Source organism: Porites lutea, chromosome 1 (genome assembly GCF_958299795.1).
Source record: "Porites lutea chromosome 1, jaPorLute2.1, whole genome shotgun sequence".
In the NCBI taxonomy this organism is placed as follows: domain Eukaryota; kingdom Metazoa; phylum Cnidaria; class Anthozoa; order Scleractinia; family Poritidae; genus Porites; species Porites lutea.
In genome coordinates, this window is record NC_133201.1 from 12431709 (window position 1) to 12449607 (window position 17899).

General features: G+C 37.3%; 1 protein-coding gene across 5 annotated transcripts; it reads left to right on the plus strand.

The window, feature by feature from the left end:
* Positions 1–637: 637 nt before the first annotated feature.
* On the plus strand, positions 638–15904 carry LOC140945209 (uncharacterized). 5 transcript variants are annotated; one of them, XM_073394262.1, is made up of 9 exons: positions 638–740; positions 1534–1657; positions 7173–7250; positions 8802–8912; positions 9819–9875; positions 11927–12185; positions 13797–13853; positions 13978–14058; positions 15216–15904. In XM_073394262.1, the coding sequence occupies exons 2-9, from the start codon at positions 1592–1594 to the stop codon at positions 15464–15466; spliced, it is 960 nt and encodes a 319-aa protein (XP_073250363.1). In that variant the 5' UTR covers positions 638–740; positions 1534–1591; the 3' UTR covers positions 15467–15904. The 5 variants fall into 5 exon arrangements, with proteins under 5 accessions (XP_073250363.1, XP_073250377.1, XP_073250380.1 ...); XM_073394276.1 differs by having other exon boundaries at positions 13981–14058; XM_073394279.1 differs by lacking the exon at positions 7173–7250.
* Positions 15905–17899: the final 1995 nt, after the last annotated feature.

The following is a 17899-nucleotide window of genomic DNA, read 5'->3' on the forward strand; positions in this document are numbered from 1 at the left end:
TTGTAACCCACCTTTTTCTCCTAAATTCACACACAAACGTCTGGAAAAAGTTTGTTATACGTTATTGTATGACGTGGACGAGGGTCAGAAGCGGGTTTTTGTTACTTTTATTGATGCGTTTCGGAATTCTCTTATTCAGGACAGTACGCACGTAAAACACATTTGCCACGTGTGCTATTTCACGGTCAGGAGTCTGTCATTTCACCTACCGAGAGTATTATAAGTAAGAACGAGCAAGAAAATTTACAGTTTTTTCCAGCACAAGGAACTGCAAGCAAGTAAACCATGATCGTGAACAATCTGAAGAGCAAACAAAAATCTGTTATAGTCGGCTATAAAAAGAGAAGACTTTCGCTTAGGGCCGTTTTTGCAATTTTGGATTACAGGTCAGGAAATGCAAAGGTCAGGCCTCACTTGTTCAAACGTTGGATACCGCACTCTACCGGATAAATCACTATCCAGGAGATTAGTATCAGGGAAACCAATTGTGCTATCCACTGGACAGAGATTTTTTGGCGCTATTATGCTACATATACTTTTAATAAGCCACGTGAGTTGCGTTACACAATGGTGAAAGTCACGCACTTGCCGCATCCGGCTCATCGCAGTTGTTGCTGGGATACAAAATGGCGTATCGTCAAACAACAAAGAGAGAGTATTATCTTACCTACCTTTTCGAGGTGTAAAGCCATGAAAACGAACGGCAATGTAGTGAGACGAGGACAAGAACTACATAAAAGGTCAGTCTTCACAATAAATGACAGTTAAAGGATACAACTTTCAAATACATTCACTACTGAGTGGCTCCCGAGGGTCAACACGATTCATTGATTCTTGTTTGTGTTTGTGACCAGCTTCACTATTCGATCATCTCCAGCCTGTTGACTGCTTTCCAAGTGTCAGTGATTTAAGATGTTTTATTCGGATTTTAAGGAAAGCAAACAGAGCTTGTTCATTATATAAAATTTATGTAAGACCCACTTTAATAATCAATTCATTATTTCGTGACCATCGGTTGACATGCTTTAAATATGACAGGTTATATCAAGTTGCCATGTACGCTGTGGGTACCTATTCCTGATGTTCTTCCGCATTTTTGCTTTTTAGAAGTGTCAAGTTTCCTAAAATTTTAAGGAAGTCTAATTATCGACCTCTGGCTTACGACCAAAATTCAACATCGTGCGCTCGCGCGCGCCGGAGGCGAATTTCAGATGATTCAGAGAAAACCACAAGTGTTTAAAATAGATTAAACTTTATTAAGAAAGGGCCCTCCAGTGCAAATACTTGGGCAAACACATCAAAGGCCATACTGCGCTGTTAGTTTTTGCGACAAGCAGGAAGATGACGTGTAAACAAAACCCCAGTGTCAGTGTAATGTTATCCTATGAGCATCAACAGTGATGGGCAGAGTGATGTAGAATTCAGGACGGCGTTTGATAACACAGGTCTCTTCACGGCCCGTTAGCCGTTAAGATCGAAAACAAAACAAGTATGGAAATTAAATGCTATGTATGTTCTTGAATTATGCTCCAGACGTCACTTCTTTGGACCCATATGTGATAAATTCTTTTGACAAGTTGAGACAGAGATCATGGCAAATGATGGTGGTGAGAAATATTACGAAGACTATATTCTCAGGAAGGAGGGACGAAGCAAAGTAAGTGGACAAGAAGTACTGAAATAAGGTTACACATAAAGCGTTAGCAGAATCTTCATTGAAAGCTTATCATTATTAGTTAATCTAGTATGCATAACATTTACTTTTTCCTTGCAATGCATGTGAAATCATTTTCCATTAGCTTGCAATTAAGCAAAGTAGTCACTGAAAATCTTTTCTCACCTCTAAAGCACATTTCAGATACCAAACTTTTCATGAGCCAAACCTTATTTGAATTAAAGCCAACCCAAATTATTGATTTAGACGCTGATCTTAATTGCAACTGAACTAAGTTCAAAAAGCGGAAAATGCTCATTTCCATCAAACTGCTTACAAAATACGTTTTAATAATTTATGCATTAGTTTTTCGGTACTTGAAAAGTTTGGCATCTGAATCAAAGCCATTCCAAAGTCGCTCCAAAGGTGAAATTCCCCGCCAGGCTAGGCAAAAAGAACAGCTGAGCCGTTCAATTCAATTCAATTCAATTCCTTATTTCACACTATAAAAGATATTTACATAAGTGTACGTAGGTAGGAAAATAAAGTAGCTGACAAATAATAATAATTAACTAAAAGACATTAAGTTCATTTGTGTACAGTGTCCAAAGTAGCAAGAGCTTTCTTGTTGGACACCGTCATGTTGAAATAAAAATTGAAACAGACGTTCCTAATTGATTCAGACGCTGACCTTTTCATGAACTTAATTCAATGTATTAGGTTCGGCTCATGAAAAGTTTGGCGTCTGCACCGGGCCTAACTAATGAATGAAAAATTAATGAGGTGTTAAATGTGGCTTAAGCTTAATGTGTTAATCTTTTTTAAAAACTATACAGTGAGTTTTTTATTAGCCAAGACAAGAAAAACTAAATATCTAAAAAAACATAATAATTCTTTAAAGTTTATTCTGAAGGAGGATTTTTTTTAGCACAACTGGTATTATGTTAATTACTAGTTTATTTTGTAAATGAAAGACTTGTACTGTTATTAATATATAATTCAAGGGGAACAGCCTTTAAAAGAAAATTATTGTTCAGCTTTCAAATATCTAACTTTAGTAAACATTCACCAATGCGATGATGCCTGAAAATGTGTACAACACTACAATAATGTTTTGGCTCCAAAACAGCCTAATGAGTTTTTTTGCTTAGGTGGAAAAGGTCATTAAGTTTTTCTCACTTTGTTGACCACAATGAAATCCTGATGTTTGCCAAATTTTATCGTTCAGATTGCATCCTGGAGTACTTAAATTTTCAAAATTTCCTGGGGGAACATGCGCCTGGACCCCCTAGTTTGTTATGTCTTCGGCACTCATTATTGGCACTATCACGCCGATATTACACATATTCCCAGTTATGCCCCACCAAGGAAAAATTCCCGGTGCCACCCCTGCTTTTTCGGCTCTTGTTTCACCCGGCAAGAAAAGAGTGCTTGCGACCCCAAGCTGAGAAACAATTTCCTTGGTGTCAGTATTTTTCGGTCAATCATGATTCAGCCTCTTATATTTTTGTCGAGCTAAGGCGCGTGGGGATCTCGGGTGCACTGGCCGACAGTGACAATGAGCAAGTTTTTTTTAAAATTAGAGGGAGTAATAAATATTATTATAACCACAACAATAAAGGTGAAAATAACAATTTGCGAAAATAGCTGTGAAACTTGAACACGAAATTTTAATCACCGTGATGCATTATTTTTACTTTTTAAAGTCCATGATACGTGCGTAGGACCCCCCCCCCCCCCCCTTTCCCCCCTCTTTGTAGTTGACCAAAGTTTAACATTTGTCACTTCATTTGTAAAGCCTAAAAAATTACACTGCATATAAAATTATATGTAATTCACATCTCCCTGGCAACAATGTGTATACTTTCTTTCAGTAATAAAACTGGTGACCAGACCTCTGAGTTCTTTAATAAAATCTTGTAGTAAAAAAGGGGAGCTATAAGGGGGATTCTAAACAAAAAGCGCAATGTAAAAAAACTAAAGTTGTGGAATCATTAAGCCAAATAATTTTGTTTCATGATTTTTTTTAGATAGTGCTAATTAATTTTTGTGCAAAGTCAGTGTTGTAAGAAAATATTATAGAAATTTGTGTCAGTATGAAAAACAGGCTTAAAGATAGAAAAGTTAATTAACACATCATTATTTGTTAGACCAGCTGTTACCCCAACATAAAAACAGCTCATGCCACTGAATATTCTAATCATATCTTGTCTCCTTAAAATATACCTGATTATATTAAAATGCTTGCTTATTTTAGCTAGTAAATAATAATATTTAATACTTTATTACTTTATTGTTAAGTACTTAGGGTGTTTGCTCAATTTTTATGTGTCCCTAATATCTTGCATTTAATAATATTCATATAAAGCAGAAAAAATACCCTATACATGTTTGTACATGTGGAATCCCAATTTTAAGAACCTCCAGGGTTTTTTCTATCAAATTATCAGGGGTGCCATGCAGCTCTTTACAAGGCCTCACAGTATTGGCTGTGAAAACAATAGACATAGAAATATAATCATTTGAGTGAATGACTCTATCCTTAAAACAATGGAGCTCCGTGTTATGGAGAACCAATGAAATTAGAGGTTTTTAAGAGCTGTGTACTAACTGAATTATCAGGGGGTTTGTGAAAATCCAGGCTCAAGACATCAAGTTTCTGTTCATGTCTTAATAATATACACAAAAAAATTACTCAAGTCTGAGTGGCTGAGAAAGGAGTGCAGTTCTGTAACAAGAGTGCAAACTTGTAACACGAGTGCAAATTACAAATGGTTTCTGATTGGCTGAAAACACAAAAGAAACCACCAAGAACCAATCAGATCTTAGCTGTTTTAACAACAAAATTTAAGAAAATTTAAATATCGTGTTCAAACTAAACCAATGGGTGAAAATACCATAGTATCCGTAGCTGGTACTAGCCTTAAAGAAAGTGAATAAAAAGTTTACGAATCGTAGCTCCACAAAAAACAACAGTCAGCAAGCTAAAGAAAGCAAAGATTGTAGAATATAACCCCAAATGTCACAGGCCACAGAGGTATAAATTTCCTCAACCACTACGATGAAACCGACAAAGAAGAGCGACGATGACTCTCTCTTGCAATAGGCCAAGGCCAAAATTAATGAAATAATGAGAACCTGCCCAGCTCTGAGAAAATGCAAATATTATATTTAATTAATACTGACAGTTTCCCTCCTCACAACAACTGTGGCTCCACTAACCCATCGATGGCAGCGTCGAAAGAAAACAAATTGCTTCCTTCAATTTTGGGTTGTAAATCTCAAATTGAAAAATTTCTCCATGAATCCAGCTGTGATGAGGTCTCAGGAACAGACAATGACGAACAGTAGTTAAACAACTCTGATCAGCAAGTGTCTTTTATCTTTGGCTGCTCGAAGCATTCTCCTGATTTCAAAATGGCAGTATACTTCTTGTAAACGCTTCTTGTAAACGCCGAGCTCTCATAATCAAGGATGAATTTAAAAACACTTACTTTTACTGATTATAACTGTAAACCGAGTTATTTTTAACAGGCTGGTGACCATGTAAAATCAATCCTTGCACATTTCCAAGTTCTTAGTTGAATGATTTTGAAAGTGTTGGTCTTGAAAAAGTTTGAATTTGTCAATAAGGTAGTAGTATGTTTCAGCCAATCGGTTGAATTAACTAAAATATTGTGCGCTGTCAAAATTTGTCGTTGTAGTTATGTTTTTTGTGTATATTATTAATACAAATAAAAGTGCACTGACGCCCCCCGGGCTTGTACACTTTTGTTGGTCTTTGAAAAATTTACTTGTGCTTATTTATTCCAAATTGCACTTGAAATCATGTGATCACCTAGTATACTCAACAAGGCTTATGATATTTTGCAAGGTCACGGAGCCGCGAAATTCAGGTAAATCCGTAAAACCCTGCGCAATTCACAAAAACATGCAAAATATCGTAAAATTCACTAGAAGGTTTGTCAAATACATGTCAATACAACATATTTAAAACTTATCTCAGCTATGGGGGCTTTTTAATTGCCATTTAACTTGCAAATTTATCTTGGAACTTCATCACCACGATGAGCCAACAATGTCCCAAAACTACCAGGTGTAAATTATGTTGTGAAAACCTGGGCACTAGTCATGATGTTAAAAGCTTTGCCATCTTGGCTCAAAAAAATTCTCGAGCACTTTGTCGTGAAGAAAATTTCCACAAAATCAGCTGTTTTTTACCAATTGTTTTTTGGCGAAGTTAAATAGCCCCGAAAATTTTGCGAAATCAGCCAATTTTTCCATGAATCTGTCTCCTGAGAAACTGGCCTCTTTTTTTCTATCAGAAGCCCTGCACTAACAAAGTTTGCCATTATTAAAATTTTATAAATTTGTACTGACCATGAATGAGTGAAATTGTGGTTGTAATTTAGAAAAGAAATTGTGACAGACTACCATCAACTCGATCAATTTTTAACTGATTTCTACCTTCGGTATAGCCTGTGAGCAGGCTCACTTGTCGTGGCTTCTGACAGGTCGTGGAAGAAAAAGTCAAATTTCGCAGGATTTTTACGGACAAATTCGAGGAAAAATCGGCCGATTTGTGGTAATTTCAGCGGAGTTTTTGGGGCAAACTTCACCAAAAAGCAATTGGTAAAAAACAGCCGATTTTGTGGTTATTTTCAAGGCAAATTTCGCCAGGAATCAATCGGCTTTGCCCTGATCAGACCAGCGTTTTTAACGTTTTTCTAACAGAGGTCACCATTTGCTCTTTCAACAACAACACACTCCAGAAATGAAGTGCCTGTTAGTTTCAGGATGTTGTTTCACGTTTCAGGGGTGACGAAGTTCTGAGATATATGTGCAAGTTTACGGCAAGTAAATAGCCCCAATAGCTGAAAGTTTCAAATATGTTTTTGGTGACATGCCAGGTGGCGGCCATTCTTAATGGCACTAGAAGTTCGGAGCTTTTTTATTTACCACAATGCAGGACTAATAAAAGAAAGTTCTCCATCAGTTTCCAGGTGGCTTCTTTTGGGCTTCCTCGCCATGAGAGTTTAAATGATTAGATTTTTTTTTGCTATATACAACTTAGGCAAACAAAACAATAAACAATAAATAATATTTGATAAGATTTCTACCGAATTTCCCGGTATTAATTTAATGTTTTTGTAAATTTCGCAGGATTTACCTGAATTTTGCGGCTCCACAACCGCACCAAATATCAGAAGCCCTGACTTGTGCAAGTTCGGGGAACTTTTTTGGCAGCAGAGCTGCCACCCGGCGAGGAGAAAAGGCCGAGGGTGCCCGAGACAAAAATGTGGCTTGCATACAGGCTTGCTTTTCCTTGGCCCATTCTCCTTGCCGAATGGCATCTCTGCCGCCAAAAATTTTCCCTGAACACACACAAGTGAGCCTGCTTGCAGGCTACCTCTGGTATTTTACATTTGTGTAATAATCATTGATCATTATAGTAGCATCAACATAGAACCTGCTAATTATTATAACTCTTAGAGGTTTTTCTGTCGTTTATTTTCAGTGGATACAGTACTGGGTTGTAATAAGAGGAGTATGGATGCTGTTTTACTCAGAAAGAGCAACAACTAACAGAGATAATGTAAGAATAAGTTGTTGCATCATATTATACACTAATTAATGCCAGATCCTGAGGGAAACAGTTGGTTTTGTTTTCCCATGTCAGTCCTGATTCGTCTCCGGAAACATCAGGACTCGTGGGAAAAGAAAACTAATCGGTTTCCCAATTCAAGGGACCTGACATTAAGTGTTTTGTTATATTTCTAGACTTTCACTTCAATAGCAACAAGAAAAATAACCAGAGCAAACCAAAACAGTCGATTGGATACTCATAACAACAGAAAATTAAATTCTCAAAACCACTGAATAACTGATTTACCAAGTACTTTCCTTATATTATCTGCATCTTTTTCCTCCACTATATACTAGCTGCTGTTTCTCTTCTGGGATAACTTGAAAAATTGTTGCTTTTTAGCTTGAAGCTGGCAGTGGTTTTCCTGCCTTCTCTCACGCCACTTTCCATCATGCTTTGACCACATGCTGTAATGTATCCCGAGCAGGGTACATTGCTTTAATGTATCACGATTGGGACTTAATGTATCACGATCGGGATACATTTGATTTTAGTCAAGGCCACATGACAAAGAATCAACCAATGGCAGTCCGGTGTTTAGTTGAGTGAAAGCTGTCTAGGAATATAACAACATGCATTCATATTCTTCTTAATCCACACTGTGATCATTAGACATTGCATATATGAAGATTGGAGAATTCTCTGTTTACTACGCTGAATTCTCCAGCTAATGTTCAATAGATTACGACTATTTTTTACTCAGATGTAGGCTTCTTTCAAAATTTTCTCCTGTAATGTGACACCTTTCTCCTGCTTCTAGAATTATTGTTAATGAAAACCCTGTTTAACCCTCTCTGGCTGCTGGGGTTAATGCCTTCTGATCTACATGTAGATCCACATCACTACTTGACAGAGATTAATAATAAAACTGTTGCTTGGGTACCTTTTTCAGGCTTTAGGTTTATGAAATGGTAGGAGTTTAATTGTTAAATTTGATGAAAGGGCAGGGAAATCTGTCATTTCAATTGGTTAAAAGACCCAAAAGGACTAACAGATCTATGCAATTTATGGCTGTGAAAAAGTTGAGAAAATTTTGTGGTTTTGTGATTTATTCATATTTTAAAGACTGCATTTGAAGTAGTTAAAAGAGATCATGCAAAATTCTAAACTAGGGGCCCAATCCATTCAACCAAAATTCTGACTGGTCCGACCGGGAAACTGGTCCACCTCAAAAGGTGGACCACTTTTTTCGACACTTTTCTGGTTGGATGGAACCGATCCATTGAGTTTTGGACCGAAATTTCTGGAAATTTTGGTTGAATGGATTGCACCTTTAAGGTATGCAAAAGGGGTATATTTGTCAATAGAAGGTATATGAAAGGGGTACCTGTCTATCAAAAAATTAATGGTATTTAAATTTGGTAAGGGGTTGGACATCGGGGCAAAGCCTCCCCACTGGTTGAGTTCCCCAGGGTGCAAATTTATTACGTGAGAATATGTAAGAGAATATTTGAAAGCCAGGGTAATAAATTACATTCAGAACTCTCCCTTTTTTTTCAGTTTAGAGGATCTATTGAGTTATCATCCAATACTAAATGCAATATAGTAAGAAGAGGAACCTACAGCTTTCCTTTCTACCTCAGCACTGAACGAGGAACTCATCTGTTTAAGGTACATGTAAATTTATTGGCAAATTTATTCTTATAAATTTACAACAACAAATTTACAAAAAATTTACACCAACATGTACATTGTGTAAATTTATTTCCACAAGAAATTTTGTACATTTACATGTACTGAATGGCTTTTCAGCCAGTGTCAACAGTATGCCATAGTAACTGTGTTTTTATTGTGTTTAAGATACGTCAATACATTGTACATATTCAGCCATTTCAATCACATGAAATCAGTGGAGTCCTATATACTTTTATCTGAATGTGTGGGATTTCTATTTTACCCTTATCGTGTCAAAAATACTTGAAAGTGTATTTGCTCACAAATTAATTAAACTAGTTCTTATACAGTGTAATGCGAATTTGTCCTAATATGCAAACACAGTAGATGAGATGTATTATAATTCAAGTATTGTTCCTACATGTATGTTATTTTTTAGCATGCCCCCTACATCTATCATTTTCCTAGCTGTGCCTCAGCCACTAGAGTCAAGAACTGTACCAGTGTGTAAAGAAAAATTTTGCAAACAGGCTGGTGAAATTTGGTCTTACTTGCCCAATGGGCAAGTGATTTTGTTTCGCAGGGAGAATTCAGATTTTAATACAGAAGAACTGTAATCAATGCTGCTCAGTCACATTTTTTATGGGCAAGTTGAAATGATTTTTGGGCTTGTACATGCTAGCTACAGCTTGCTCAAAGGACAAGCTATAAAGCTCACTTTCCTTGCACCTATACTATTCAAAAATACTTAACACAGAGTCCTTAAGTAATGCAATATATTCTGCAGAGGGAGTGGTACAGTGTAGCCTAAATTATAAGTGTAAATCCCGAGTAGTGCAAAACACAAGTGTTTACTTTTATTTAGGAGTATGTTGCATCAAGATGTATTACATTTTTTTTCAGTGTGAGACTAACTTGAAGCGGCACCAATGGATGTACCTTATAGAACTAGCATCAAAGGTAACAGCTGTCTAATCATTTGTTTATTATTTAGGATAAGTGGAATATTTTGAAGAAATAGGATCATACGATGTCTGATATTACCTAGAAGTCAGTGCCGTTTATGCGATAAAAATTTATGTCTTTGGTATAATAGATGTTTGTCAGTAGCTATAATGGCGCATTGTTTCATGATGTTTCATAAAGTTTGAATATCTATTCCAATTCAAGTTTTTTGTCAAAATTACTTGAGCCACTAAACTCAGAAAAATTAGTGGTGTATATACATTGTACTACTGGGAAAACAGGGCCAATTAGCTAGGGAACACTAGACCAATATTTGGGTATATACAGCTGTAGGTGAGCTGCTGAGGGTTTGAAACCCTGACCCTATTTTAAGGACAAAAAGATCCTTATAAAATACAAACCCTGTTTAGGACAAAATGCACACCATCTTGTCTTAAATCCATCATTTATTTGCAGTTACAGTAGAGCAAATTCACATTATAGTCATTTAATAATACTTTTGTATACTAGATTACAAACAAATTTCATCATGCAAGCAAAGCAAATCAATCGTGCAGGCAATGCCCTGTTTATATTTAATAACATATTCACTTCTATGATGCAAATTCAACTCAAAGTTTTCTAATGCGCTTTACATTCAATTTCTCAAAAGAAAACTATATAAAAGTATAAAATTAGTTAAAAATAAAATACTTACAGTCAATGATGGTTACACACACACATAATTCTACGTACAGACTACGTGAATTAAATGGTTAAAAACTAAAATTACATAGTAAGTTCCATACAGTTAAAATAGTGATTAGGTATTCGAAATTACTCTCTATCTATTACTATCTAATAAATAGGTTAGTTAAAATATTAAAGCTTTCTTGAAAAGATACAACAAAATGTATGTTTTAAGCTTTGTCTTTAATAAAAGTGCCTGATTCCATGTTCCTCTCGCGGAGGACAGGCTCACACAAAATTATAGACCCTTTTTAGGACAGACTTGTGCGAAATTATCTACACTGTTTAGGACAAAGAGGACAAAAACCATACCCTGTCCAGCGGCACATCCCCATATAGGCCATATACGGAGGTACACTACAGGGCCTGGGTACCAATTTGCTGTTTATAAATTTTAATTTGAAACTTTAGGATTGTTTGAAACTTTTCACAGCCAGAAAAGTTGTAGATTGTAAGTTTGCTGAGTTCCAGGGGAGTAATCCCTTGTAAGTAGACTACTGTGTCCCACCAAGTCATCCAGAGGGGAGGGGGTACATGAAACAGGTCCCCACACAAATGTGTACTAATTAGTAACCTCTGACAAAGAAAAAAAATCTGGCTCTAGTTCGGTGTTCAAATACCCTGTTGTGAGCATCAGTTTCTCCAGGCCTGATGCTACACTACAAAGTGAGAGAAACAATTGCGAGCGACTGTCTGCTTTCTTGATTGAGTCACCATCCAGTGGCATGGACGAATAAATCAACTTTGAACATGAAGGTAAAACCTTCTTAAAAACAAGTTAAGGCTCTCCGGCATTATTTTGCTTATGCTTATAACTGCTGCCTTAATGCGAGCCTGCAGTATCCGGTCTTCCTGTTTTCCCATAGGGACTATTTCACGTAGGCATCACATAGACGCACATGCTTGATGGAAAAGCAAACAGTCGCTCACAGTGGTTTCTCTCCCTTCGTAGTGTAGCATCCGGCCCGGAGAAACTACTGCTCGCTACAGGTGCTGTATGTAGTGTTTTAAGATGGGTAGGACTATCCAAAGGATAAATCTCTAAGGCTACCCTAAATCCACTTTTTTGAGCAATGAAGTCGTGAAGATCAATGGCAAGGTTACTGTTTTCCATCCTAACTGATGACCCAACTAAAACAGACTTATCTTTTTCCAATTGATAATGCAATAATAATGGTTTCCCTCACACATATTGGCTGGATGATAACTATTTATCCAGTGGATAGTACTATCCAACTTTTGAACAACTGGAGTCAGCATATACACAGCGTGAAAGTGAATACGAATAGTGTTGTTACTGGATGTGACTATTTTAGGGGTCGCCTCCTGTGCCTGCTCCCCTGGCTGTTCCCCACGCACCATCTCAACACATCACAAAGGATTCAATCCCAAATGATGGCCTACAAGGAGATAACACAGAATCAGACAAAGTGGACTTAGCGCAAGATGAGGATGACATCTCTATACCTCCTGGTGTTATTCTAGTTACAACACCCATAGATGACTTGTCACAAATTGAAGAATTGTCAAACAACCACATGTACAGTAACACAACAGCAGAAAGGGCAGGACCAGGTATGGTCTTTCAGTCACTTCTTTGACAATATGCTTGACCCTTTGGGGATTATTCATTTTCACAGGTAGCAATGGAGACGCTCAGGTCATAACTTTCTCATTTTGAAGGAGTAAGCTAGGGTAGTGGTTGGAAAAGTTAAATCTAATCCTTTGACCCGCCTTATAAAGTAGCTCAAGCAAGACCCTTATATTATTAAGTCAGCTACCAGTGCTCTAAATAAAGTGTCTAACCAGGAAAATCAATGTTTCATTTTACTAATAATACTATTATTAGATAACTGTTGCATCCAGCACCAGCTTAGGTACAATCTTGGGCAAAAAGTGTAAAGAATGTTGCTCTTTCTTACCCACAGAGTGCCTTTCCCGTGGATTTGATACCACAATGGCCCCTCCCCTTACCTCACCCCGGTCAAAGTTGTTTAGTCGGGATCAGAAATGATCCAGCCGGACTTCAACATTGTTTTTGTGGAGGGAAGTGGGAGTATTTGTAGTTGCCAGTGCTTTCAAGAGCTTTATCTTGAAACTAGACATGGTTGGACAAAAATGTTGCGAAAAATAAACGTTAGACTGTGGTCTCCCATGCCTCAGGAAGGAAGAAATGCGTGACAAAGCCCTAAGAATATCTGCCTGGTAGGCTACAACTAACTGTGTAGAAGTCAGGGTGGTCTAAATTTTGCTTATAATATACCCACACTTAAGCAATTTTATCACCACGTCAATTGATAATAATTAATCAGGGAGGTTCTGACTTAAGATTCTGTAGGCATTTCTACTTTATTAGTTCAGCAAACTGACTGTACCACACAATATGCAGTTCAGATATTTCTGATCTAGATCTAGGAAGATGTAGCATGTAATAAAATTGTTTAGTATATTCTAAAACAGTGGATAGTGTTTTTCGCGCGCTCTGATTGGCTACTTAACCTCCGGATATCCAGTGCTATTCACTGATTCACCTCCAATTTCGCCGAGCGAGCGACGCCAAACTCGCGCAAGTTACAAGCGAAATGGCTTTCCGGTTTGCTGCCGTAACAAACAAAGAAATTTCACAAATAGTCGAACAAGCTGTTCCCAAAATACACGAAGAAGGTGACGAAATTCGGTTTGGAAGTTTTAACAGGTGCAGCTTTGTCTGTTTGCCTTGAATTTATCGATGAAACCAGTGGAAAATTTTTTTGTTTACGAATGTAAATTAAGCTTAAGCTTAAGTCTTGCGTTACTTTTTTTTTAGCTGACATGTTCATAAATAAGCTTAAAACTAAATTTAATAGTTTTATTCACAACTACTTTTGAAGAAATCTCCCCAAAAGAGATCAACAAATGCCTTCAAAAGTTTTATTTGACGGCAAGAAAACGCGACAGCTGTTTGGTCATTGCGCGCCAAAATTGTAATCGTTGGCAACAGTAAATGAGTTAAAAATCGTCATTTTTGTGCTCAATTATCTCACTGTTTTAGTATATACTAAAACAATTATTCACCTCAGTGTCGCTTCGCGGCTCGGTAGCCACCTCCACTTCGGTTAATAATTGTTATATATATAAAAAGAAACTCATAGCAAAGGTTACAAGTTTATACTTTCTGATCCATCTTATTTGTTTTTCTTCTTTCAGTGCCACCACTCCTTGGTAGGGCTGTACTTTCAACTGGGATCACAGGGACAACAATGGGTAAGCTCCATTCAGTCTTTAGCTCTTTTGAGTGGCTCTATCCTGTAATGATTCATAAAATGAAAGGGAAATTAGATTCAGAGCTCTCTTTATCCTTTCTTTGGTTTGTTTGTTTGTTTTTCAGTAGTCCAAAAGCCAAGTTCATTGTCTTCATCAACAAAGTCTCCTTCACCTAAAGTTAGTGGCTCATTCCAGCTCACAAGAAGTAAGTGACCATACTGTGCCAGGTTTTACCCTTTAAGTCCATTCTCTATCTACTCCAAACTCTTCATGAATAAAAATACTTTAGGTTCACGGCGACCTAGACTAGGCATTGTGGCATATCAGAATGTAAGAACCTGGGAGAATGTAGTGTTAGATGTGGTGTCTGCTTATGGCGAGTGTAAAACCCGAAGTCAATTCACGAAAAATTGTCCCAAGTAGAAGTTACAACTAAAACAGTGTGGTTATTGTTTTGAGACTCTGAATAGGCTGAGTACTTGTAAATTACACTTAAAACAGTTGTGATGAATTGATCCCTGGATTTCCTGCCTGCCTTAAAAACTCTCCTTTTTTAGGTCAGACCCCTTTCTTATTCGTGTGATGAGAAGCGTATTTTTCTTACGCATTTACTTGTTTAAAGCCTTACAGTCACATCTGGTAAAACATACCCTAAAAGATTGTATTATTGAACAATCAGTCTTTTACACTGTAGATTGTGCCTCTACTAGTGTCAAATTTAACTACTTCCATGTATCATTATCTGGCATATACATTTATAGCAGTTAATGTTAGAACACAACTTCTCGGTCAGATTAGAAAACTGTTTTGAAATAAACTTGAAATATATGTAATAGCTACGAAGACATTTATATCGCATATTTATTTTATTCGTTCCAACGTCAGATTTGCACTTTTGACATATTCACAGGTAGCCTTCGACGCCTTTGACTGCCCTGCGTGTAGATTTTTGGCCAATTAAGCAAGCAGGAATCTAAAAATGGATCGAAAATCGGCAGTAATTATGATACAATTTCCAAATAGTCAAATCTATCGACAATATAATCTGTGGGGTCACGCTTGGCTTCAACTGGTATGACTGCATGCTGTTTCCTGCAAGTAAGAACATGAATCACGGATTTAACTTATTCACCATGTTCACGCTGCCAATCGCACTCGCAAAACCCTGACATATATACATAAACATTGAGATTACCTGATTTGTAAAGTTATGGCTTAACTGTTTTAAAAGTACGTCTTTTTTAAAAATAAATCCCTGATGAGAGGTTCTATTATTCTAGCATCTTCTTGAGTCGATAGAGTCCTGTTAATTTTTTAAATCAAGTAGTTATTAAGTTTAAATTTCTTTATTTTTGTTTTCAGGTGAGTTGTCAAAGAACCGGAAGTCTTCTCATCCAGCCTCTTTTTCTGGCGAACTTAGTCCCCAGTCTTCCAGTTTTGGGGGTCGAAGCAATTCTGAAAGGCCCTGTAGTAGTCCCAGTCCTACTCAGTTAGAACGGAAGCACGCTGGCCGGAAATTGACTCCAACAACTGCATCACGGGGTAATGTCAGATTTTCAAGACATATGGCCATGTCTGCTCCAGATATCCAAATATTAACAGTTGAAGACTAAACTTTAAAAAAATGAATTTGACGATTAAAAATCGTTGTGGTGTGGTCTTAGAGCTCCCTTTGGCCTCCTCGTTTTCATCCTTCTATTGAATCTAAGGCCCACTCACACTAGTTTGTTTTCGTTTGTCAACGACATTAATAAATTACGAGAAGAGTCATCAACGTAAAGATGTTAAAATTTCTTGTCACAAAGTGGTAAGTTCAAAGTCACCCAAAACGAGACTAGTCACTGTGTTACACGTGGTGAACGATATTCCAAAAATTTCTTGTCACAAAGTGGTAAGTTCAAGGTCACCCAAAACGAGACTAGTCACTGTATTACACGTGGTGAACGATATTCCAGGACGACTTGTTAACATGTAAATAGTTAAAACATTATTAGAATTGTACGCCATTTTGTTCAAAATGATAATAAAGTTAAAACATACTTTCGCACTCACTCCGGTGCTGTCGTTCTATCTGTTTTGAGTTTGTTAGTTTTACTTAACCTGCAACAGGCCGCAAACGCAAACGCGATGTAGCTGAACAACTTTCCGGTAATTTCAAAAGTAGGTTGAGTTTGATCGTTCGTTCTTGAGTTTTATTTTTGTATGGGAATAAAACATCATTTTCACATCAATGGCTTCTCCTCGCCGTAAAAAAAAAGAGACTTGGGGCAGTGGCAGAAGTAATCTGCCTATTGTACCAGAAGCTTTCTCTTCTACAGTTATTTAGAACTGATTAATAGCTTCCGAAAATAAACATACTAAAAGTCCCAAAAAAATCTAAGCTTGGAAACATCCCTTTGCTTTTAAAGCCCATTCAAGACCAAACAGGACCTTTTTTGGTCCAGAGAGACCTTAAGAAATTGATTTTTACTTCCACCTGTAGTGCACACCGCAAACGACCTTATTTAATTTTAGGAGTCACGGAGGGGGCGGTTAACAAAGAGGAAGCGCTTAAAAGAGAAGGGCCCGGCGTTTATTCCCATAACTGTAACAAGCTCAACCAAAGCAAATAAGAACTTGGCGAAAATATTAAGAGAGTTTAAAAATAGCGGAATATCCACTGCATCAACGTCTAGGCCGTCTATAGATCCCCCAACATCGATGTCAGAATCCTCGCTCAGGGTTACTGTGTTGCCATCCTTACTCTTAATTTGACATTGAACAAGATGAAATACGCAAAGCCCTGTTAATCAAGCAAGAAAATGAATGAACTGAATGATTTTGCTAATTCCTAGTATTTTGGAGTAATTCAGATAGGGGGCGTCTATTAGCGCGTTTACTAGATAGAGACGTCTAATACGATTTTACTAGCCTAGAGGGGGCGTTTATTAGATGCTCTTTGTGAGCTGCTCACATAATGCATGGGGTCACAATATACCATGTAATACAGCTGTCAATACAGTATAGCACTGATTTTATTAGGCTCAGTACAACTTGAGTGAAACTTGGGGGATATAACGAATATCGTTAATTTTGGTATTTTTATTTGGGTTACATTATGACCTCGTATAATGTGTGGCTACGGAAACATTCGAAAAAAAATGCGATTTTGGGATGGCTGACATATCGGATTTACTCAGTGTTGGAAGTGCTCGACCATAAAGTAATAATCAAAATCGAAGCCTGAACAGCTTGCTGAAATGATCCTAGACTGTACGTATAACTCGATTATTTAATATTGTATAAATCATGCAGTTTTTCAAATGTCTTTTACCACACTCTAGCCCAATCAATAAACGTCACAAGTGAATTTATGAATATGTACGCCATCTAAAATGTATTTAATTATAACTTTTGCTTGACTCTTCTCATGGTTCACAGGCGATAGGTCCGGCGTTACATTTCATTGGCTAGTCGGGCTATTTTAGACATTTCCTCATGACTATCAAAAAACTATATTACAGGGGCACCCTACGGGACATTTTCATAAAAAGACCTAAAAACAACAACAAAGTATGAATAAAGCTTTGTAAAGCCATTTTAAGCATTTTGGGAGATTGCTTGAAAAAATTAATGTGTTCCTCACTCTCAGCAAGACTGAGGGAAGAGTTCCCAACCAGCAAAGTGCACCTACAACCTGCAACCTGACTTACTGGGAAGATTCCTAGCAGACGTTGGCCAGGTTGGGTGTGGTCATAGGGCAAAGTTTAGACCTTTAGTTGGGGGGGCGGGGATTGAGTAGGAAGATGGGTTTCGTCGAAGGGCGAAAATTAAGCTAAAATTACCCGGGGGAAGAGGTTTATGATAAATAACCATTATCAGCTATTCTAGACATCAAATCCCTAGCTCAGACACCTTGAATTATCTTTCTCCCAACAACAATACCCTTCCAAGGACAAATAATTTTTTTCCATATCTCCCAGCCAGCAAAAATTTGCCTGAAGAACACGTCTTTTCAGTGAACAGATCCATTGGCTGCCCCTGATATTAGGTGGTCCAAGGATATT